The sequence below is a fragment of the Gossypium raimondii genome, chromosome 13, assembly GCF_025698545.1.
Source record: "Gossypium raimondii isolate GPD5lz chromosome 13, ASM2569854v1, whole genome shotgun sequence".
Classification (NCBI taxonomy): domain Eukaryota; kingdom Viridiplantae; phylum Streptophyta; class Magnoliopsida; order Malvales; family Malvaceae; genus Gossypium; species Gossypium raimondii.
Genome location: NC_068577.1, coordinates 38,538,457 through 38,546,669, shown reverse-complemented (window position 1 = coordinate 38,546,669; position 8,213 = coordinate 38,538,457). Strand labels below are relative to the sequence as shown.

At 34.7% G+C, this 8,213-nt stretch overlaps 1 protein-coding gene across 1 annotated transcript; it reads right to left on the bottom strand.

Moving 5' to 3' along the window:
- Positions 1 to 3,153: 3,153 nt before the first annotated feature.
- LOC105782294 (transcription repressor MYB6) lies at positions 3,154 to 4,502 on the bottom strand. Its single transcript, XM_012606961.2, has 3 exons — positions 4,206 to 4,502; positions 3,990 to 4,119; positions 3,154 to 3,897 (listed from the first exon to the last, which is right to left on the bottom strand). Exons 1-3 carry the CDS (start codon positions 4,336 to 4,338, stop codon positions 3,276 to 3,278), a joined length of 885 nt encoding a protein of 294 aa, XP_012462415.1. The 5' UTR covers positions 4,339 to 4,502; the 3' UTR covers positions 3,154 to 3,275.
- Between the last annotated feature and the right edge of the window lie 3,711 nt (positions 4,503 to 8,213).

The following is an 8,213-nucleotide window of genomic DNA, read 5'->3' as shown; positions in this document are numbered from 1 at the left end:
CAAATGTGGAAATTAAAGAGGCTCTTTTTGATAGGCTCATCTTAAAGCACCAGGTAGTGATGGTTTTCATGCCCTTTTCTTCCAAAAGCAGTGGGACACTATTGTGGGAGCGGTTTGTAATTGGATTAGGAATGTCTTCGATAAAAATTCTATTGATCCTGATCTGAAAAATACATTGATCGTTCTTATTTCGAAAGTTCAGAATCTTGAAGTTTTTGGTCAATTTCGACCAATAAGCCTTTGCTCGGTTCTATACAAGTTGACGATAAAGGTAATTACTAATCGTTTTAAGCATATCTTTTCTAAAATTATTGCGCAGGAATAGGCTGGCTTTATTGCAGGAAGCAATATCAACGAGAACATTATTTTAGCTCAAGAGGTAATTCATACTATGAGATGTCAAAAAAGACAGAAATGGATAGTGATTAAAATTGACTTGGAGAAGGCCTATGATAGAGTTAGTTGGGAATTCATTGACGCTTCTCTCCGAGCGACAAGTATCCCCGATTATCTTATTAATGTTATTATGTTCTCTATTTCTAATTCTATTATACAGGTTATGTGGAATGGAGCTCCGTTATCTAAATTCAGACTTATTAGAGGTATTCGTTAAGGGTGTCCTCTTTCTCCCTACCTTTTTGTGCTCTGTATGGAGTGGCTTCGTCATTTGATTCAGTCTGCTGTTTCGGAAGGAAAGTGGAGCCCTATTCGTCTTTCTAGAAACGGGCCTACTATTTCGCATTTGTTTTATGCTGATGATTTGGTTATCTTCAGTAAAGTAGATTCGAGACATGATAGTCTTAAAAAATATTCTGGATAGATTTTGTGCGTTATTTGGGCATAGAATTAACGCTAAGAAGACCAATATTTCCTTTTCTAAAGGCGCAGATGAATTTACAGTGGATACGATCAACACTATATTTGGTTTTTAACGAGTTCATAATATTGGCCATTATCTTGGAGTTCCTCTTTTTCACCAGAGGGTCACTAGTAGCACTCTTCAGTTCGTGGTGGAAAAAGTGCATGGTAAGCTTCAAAGCTGGGAAGCCAAAAATCTCTCTTTAATAGGGCACGTTATTTTAGCCCAATCATTTCTCTTTTCTATTCTGAGCTACTTCATGCAGTCCATGATGATACCTAGGAAAATTTACGATGAGATTGAAAGTTTGGTGAAATAGTTTATCTAGGGATCTTCCGAGAGGAAAAAAAAAGATGCCTCTGGTAGGTTGGGAATCCATTTGTCAACCAAAAGTGTGTGGCGGTCTTGGTCTGAAGAAACTCCGAGATTAGAATATATCTTTTTCTGTTGAAGTTGGGGTTTAAATTGGTGTCTGATAAGAAATTTTTTGGGTTCGTGTGTTTAGATCGAAGTACCAAATGATAAGGATAGGAGTTCTTTTATCTGGAAGTCTCTTTCCAAAATTTGGGCATTACTTCGTGAAAACTTACATTGGTCTGTTGGAGATGGTCACATAATTCAGCGTTGGAAGGACAATTGGATTCCCGATATTGGGCTTTTGTTTAGACACACTTCTCCTAATGCAAATTTGAATTCTGATTGTCTTTTGTATGAGATGATTACTGATGATGGCTTGTGGAACTTAGATCTTTTCCGAGTTTGGTTATCAGAAGATGTGATCCAAGCTATTAAGGGTAATCCCTTCTACTCATCCTTCTGAAGGTCCCGATAGAATTTCATTTCTTGGAGTCACACTTCGTCTGGTGCTTTTTCTGTTACAACTTCTTATAAGGCTTTTAAGGAAGGAGACTGGAATCTGAGAGATGAGAAATGAAAGAATGTTTGGAAGTTTCCTGGTCTTCAATGGGTTCGTATCTTTATTTGGATGGTTTTACAAGGAAGAATTCTTAGTAATGTAGAAAGAGTTAGGAGGGGTCTTTCGGATGATTCCTCCTGTCTCATTTGTGGGTATCACTCAGAAGATATTTTACACATTCTACGAGACTGTCTGGCTGCTAAGGATGTTTGGGCTCAGGTTAATCCAAGTAAGTACCTTTCAAATATTTTCTCTATTCTTTCTCAAGATTGGTTTTTTCTTAATATGCACGTTAATAGGTTGGTTCACGAGGGGGGAGCTATTTGGGCCTGTTTTTTTTGGATTGCTTATTTGGCGTATATGGAAAAATCGAAATTTATACATCTATCAAGGCAAACCTTGGAGCTCAAAAGAAATAGTTCAAGGATCTTATAGGTGGGCAATCCATTTCTTCTCCTCATCTCAAGAAGTCCCTTCTGGATGCCTTGAGCGCTCTTTTGAAGCACATACCACTGAGGAACGGGTTTATCTTAATACTGATGGGGCAGTGCAACTGGTTCTGGACTTGCTGCAGCTGGGGACGTTGTTCGTGATAAGGAGGGAAATTGGATTGTTTGGATATCATCGATTCCTTGGTAAATGTTCGGTTTTTGATGCGAAACTCTAGGGCATTCTTGACAGTCTCAAACTTGTTCAACGAAGGGGCTATGACCAAGTTATCATTCATTCTGATAGCTTGGAAGTTGTTAAAGGCATTCTCGGAAGCTCTTCCACTGTTTCAAATTCAGCTTTGATTAGGCGAATCCATAATATTTTATGTCAGGAAAATCAATGGTTTCTGCAGTATATTCCAAGAGAACAAAATCAAGTTGCGAATTGTTTAGCTAAACAAGCTTTGATCGAGAAAGTCAATTTGTAAATTCTTGACGTTCCTCCCGAGATGGTTTGTACCTTTAGTGATAGGAATAAATCTACGTTGATTTTGTAATTATTTAGAGTTTTCTTTTCTCACAAAAAAAAAGTAGGAAAAAATTAATAGAATTAAAAATCTAATTGGAAAGGTTGAAAGACAAAAAAAAAAAAGAAGTGGGATATTTATTTAACAAATTGTTGTTCCCAACGCAGATGCAGTGTGTGGGTGTGCAGAAGGAAATGTCAGCCCCTCCAAACCTTAAAAATAAAAACAAAACCATGATTTGAAAATCATTAAATGTAATAAATAATTGATGATATATGCCAGCCACTGCCAGCCTAAACTCACTGATTAGTCACCATCTCAGGATGCATTCCACATGTTGTACAAATGGTGGTTAATTTGTGTAACGCTCCAATACTATGTTTTATAATTCCAAAATAGCATGTTCATTGAACCTATAAATTGAACAAATCAAAAAGAGTTTGTTTTATAATTTTGCTTTGATTACAGTGGGCAGGCAAAAAGATAATAATTAAGCATTAATTTATCTCCTAAAAACAGAAAGAAAGAAGAAAAAGATGACCCTATGAATCCAAGGGTCTACAATAACTATAGAAGCCATTTGAATTTGAATTTTGACAGTTCCTACAAATTTCACTTGTTCCAAAACCTAATTGCCAACACAAACATACCGCCTTAGCCACCATAGCTTGTTCAAGAAACTGGAAATTGTTGTTATCTACCTTTGGTTTCGACTCGGCCGAGTTGGCACTTGATACCCGAGATGAGTCAGCTGAAACAATCCCAATCGACAGCTCCAAATTTAAGTCTTGCCCATTGCTTGGATCGTATTGCTGCTGCTTGTGCAGCTGTTCTTGTTGTTCTTCATCTGTAGTCATTCCACTGCTGGCTGTACAGTTGGGTTCTTCAAGGGAATCTGTGTTGGACTTGAATTGAAATTCATTGTAATTGAAATCCAGAGATGGGTTTTTGATGGAACTGGATTTGGAAACGGATGTAGGCATGTTTCTGAAATCCAATTCGGTGGGGGCTGTGACCGTGTTGGTATTGGCGGTTTGATTGAGAGGACGATGAGTTTGTGGATCAATTCCTCTGCTTATAAGCTTTCTTTTGATGTGTGTGTTCCAGTAGTTCTTTATCTCATTATCTGTTCTTCCTGGTAATCTTCCAGCAATCAATGACCATCTGGCAATAGATTCAACAACATGAATTTTGTCAAAATATATGATGAAATTTGAAACATCTTTAGCCTAAAATAATACAAGGAGGAAACTCACTTGTTTCCAAGTAAACTGTGAAGCTTGATGATAAGCTCATCTTCTTCCTCAGTGAAATTTCCTCTCTTAAGATCAGGCCTCAAGTAGTTTATCCATCTTAATCTGCAACTCTTACCACATCTAAGCAGCCCTGCGGTGCCACCAAATTGGCAAGTGAGAAAGATGGAAAATAGGAAGAAAAAGCCAAAAAGGTAAAACATGGAAATGAGGGGTTACCAGCAGCTTTGGGGAGGGAACGCCAGCAGCCTTCACCATGGACACGGATGTAGTTGATGAGGCGTTGATCTTCCTCTTTGGTCCAGGCACCTTTGTTGGTATGAGCCTTTTCACAACAAGGTGATCGTCCCATCAGTTACAAAATCAAATCAAATCAGGTAGAATAGAGAAAGAATAAGGGTGTTATAGGTATGTTAGATGGAGAGATTTAGAAAAACATGGAGAGGGGACATGGGGATGATGCAAATGAGCAAAAAAGAGAAACTGTAACTAGTGGTTGTAGGAAAATAGGTAAAGCTTGTAATGTGTGAATATTTATATGTGGATGTAGATGTAATAACAAATTGGGTGGGGGGAGTCGATGGCGAGGGCAGGGGCAGGGGCAACGGGCAGCATGATGGGATTTGACCAAGTTGATAAGAAAGACAAGTGGTTAGAGATAGGGGAGCTAGATTTGGTTGGTAGCTCTACTTTTACGTCAGATTCGATCTTTTTGAGGCTGTGTTCTTTTTCTCTTCTGGTTTTTGTGGGCTCTGTTTCTGCCCTTTCCCTATTGTTTCGTTTTATGTGTGGACCAACTCATTTAGTACTTTTTATAACATTTCCAATATCCAAATTCCAACCTTTCTATTATTTCTCTCGTCTCATCCTCTCATTTTTCCCACATGAAAATTGAAATGCTTCTGCCTTTTCTCATCTCAAACCCTTTTGTTCCAGCTTAAAACATAGGAGACTTACTAATCGCTTTAATCCTTTATTTCATACACATTTTTAAACTTTCATCTTAAATAAATAATAAATACGATAACTAATTAATAAAAATATGATTTCTAGAAAAAAAAACACATGATTTTTAATGTTAGCTAACTATCCATAATTAGGCTAAATTAGCATAATATGCTAATTTTTTTTAATTATGTCTTGAGGCTGTTTTAAATTTTAATTAGGAAAATATGTTGTTTTTAGGAGAGTGCAGAAAGTGCACCCAACTGGACGCGCTTTCACTTTCTCTTTCTAGGGTTAGAGCTTTTTATTTTTGTAGGGTTAGGGTTTTTGGTTTTTTTAGGATTAGGGTATTTTAAAAGTGTTCAAGGTTTTTTACTGAAACGACAGAAGTTCTTAGATAATTTTAAGGGGTTGGGGATGTGATAACGCACCTAAACACACATGCATTTCATATGTCATGGCGAGATAGAACTATCACCTGAGGAACCCATCGTGGGGAAATCCGATTTTTGGGTAATAATGCTTGATACAACCAGGGGTGGAAGTCTAGGTGAAGGTCCTAGTCGGCGGCTGTGATGCGATCACAAGTTCGAGTATAATCGGGGCTGCAACACCCCTAATCTGTCTCCGTTGTTGGATTAGAGTTACAAAGCGTTATTGTACAAAACAAAACCTTAAACTTCAAAACAGAATAATAATTCAACTTAAGTATAGATTTCCAATAACTCATTTCAATTATAGAAAACATACACATTTGGGCCTTAAATCGAGGTTTCGATGTAACAACCTGATTTTGACTCTAATCGGACAAAGTGATTTTGGGACCACAAATTCGAGTCAGAAAAATATTTTTAAATTATTTTTGGTATTTTCAGTATGTGAATTAATATGTGTGAAAATTTCGTATAAAAATTTGATCGTTTGAGTGCTCAATTTGATAAAATGACTTAATCGCGTAAAATGAAAATTTAGAAGGTCAAACTTAAAAGCACCCAATTGTTGTTGTCTTTCAAAAATGAGGGTTTTAAATGGCAATTAGGCCATATAGTAGATAGTTGCCGGCAATGGTCAATATTGCCCTTAAGTTATATGATTTATAATTTATTTAATTAAGGTTAATTTAGTCATTAAGTAAATTATAATATTATAACTAAAAATAAGTAATGAAAAGATGAATATTTCTTCTTTCTTAGCCGAATAGTGAAAATGAAGAAACCTTCCATGACTTTTTAAAGTTTCGGCACTTCCATAGCAAAATTAAGGTATGTTTTGGTTTCGGTTTTTGATAAATTTTACGTTTTTGAGATCGTTGCTTTGTGTACTACAAGACCCATACTTTAATTTTAGAATTTGATGGTGATTTAGAGATATGCCTTTGATGAATGCTTGAGCTTTGTGATAGTTGATGATGAAATATGAAAGATATGTAAAGGATTAACATGTTTTGTCTTTGAATGTTTGGTGAAATTGAGTAATTAGGGTTAAAATTGTGAAAATAAATTTTTGAGGGACTAAAATGTGAAATAAATGAAATGTGTGGACTTGTATGAAGCCTATGAATATTCGGCCCTAGCATAGTGTGGGCAAATTTTGTGTATTTTGTGTTTTGTGCAAAATGGACTAAATTGAAAAAAAATGTAAAATGTTAGGGGCAAAATGGTAATTTACCCATTTATGTATTTTTGGATTTAATTGAATGTTTTGATGAATAAAAATGTTAAATGTGAATATGTTTAGATCAAGAAACGAAGAAAACAGAATTGGATCGGGGGAAAACAAAAGTAGTCGAGTTGTCGATTGTGTCCGCCGACATCCGAGGTAAGTCAATTAGCAAGTAAATGTTAGCTAAATTGAATATATATACATTTATTTACCATACTATGATAAGTTAGAACTTAAAATGTGTAAATTAAATAAAACCTTGTAATTTACCTATATTATAGCTGAATATAAGAATTAATATTGATAAGTTGATGTTAATGATTTACGTTTCATGTATGTTAGCTAAATATGCTATAAATTCAATGATTCAAACAAATGGTGAAATAAATATACATAGATGTGTAAATTGAATGTAAGGCTTAATTCTTTGGATTGAATTTAAGTTATAAGTTAAAGATATAGTTCTAAAGTATATTACAAGTTCTTGTAATAAAATTTAAATACTATGAATTACATATATTTTGTGCATATGGTTAGAACATAGTTATATACGTATATTCATGTTCTTGAGCTGGAAAATTAATGTATGAATTTTATAGGCATAAGGGGTTCGAACATAGATTACAAAATCATTTGTGCTGAATGTAATTTTTTTTTTAGTTATACCTATGTGGTCCGAATGTAAGTTTACTATGAAGAATTGAATATAATTCAATGTTACAGATATGCAGTTAATGAGTAAGACTTATGTAATTATAAATAACTATACGAAAGATAGTCTTTGTATTTGAGATTTTCAGGCTTTTGCCTAGCAGGCTTAATACCGGTGAAATATTTAGACTATACGTCTAGCAGGCGTAATGCCGGTGAAATATTCAGACTATACGTCTAGCAGGTTTAATGCCGATGTACGAAATCAGGCTTTAAGCCTAGCAGGCTATGTGCCGGTGAATTTATTTAAAACGTGTGTTCAGAAAGTTCTTGTAATGTAATTTTAAATGTAGTCGGACATGTGAATGAATTATATCTGCAAGTATGTATTAATTAAATGAATGAATGGAAATAATGTAAGTTGTCTATTCGGAATGAAATATCATAAGTGTTTGTAATATTATAAGTTATCAATTTTATTTAGAGATGTAAATTGGCTTAGTTGATAACTAAGCTACCATAACGAAGGCTTATATATATATTTATATATGAATGAATTAAGGTATGTTTAGATTAATAGAAAGGTATATGGAATTGAAAGTGTAACCAAGAGATGTATAATATCCTTATAAATAAGTTAATTGCTCTTTTATTTTATTTGTTAAATTTTATCTATGCTATTGACTTACTAAACTTTAAAATGCTTACTGTATGCGTTTGTGTTTGTTTATTTTGTCTTATAGATTTTGAGGTGATTACGAGTTCGGGATCGTCAGTAAAGCTTATCACACTATCGGATAATTACGGTATTTTAAGCTGAAATTTTCTTGAAACTATGGCATGTATAGACTAGGTTGAAATTGTTTCTTTTGAGAGTATATTTGTATTAAAGTCATGCGAATATGTCTTAATTAGCTTGCTCTACTCGATTTTGGATCGGATTAAAGACCATGCACATTTTGGTTCTGG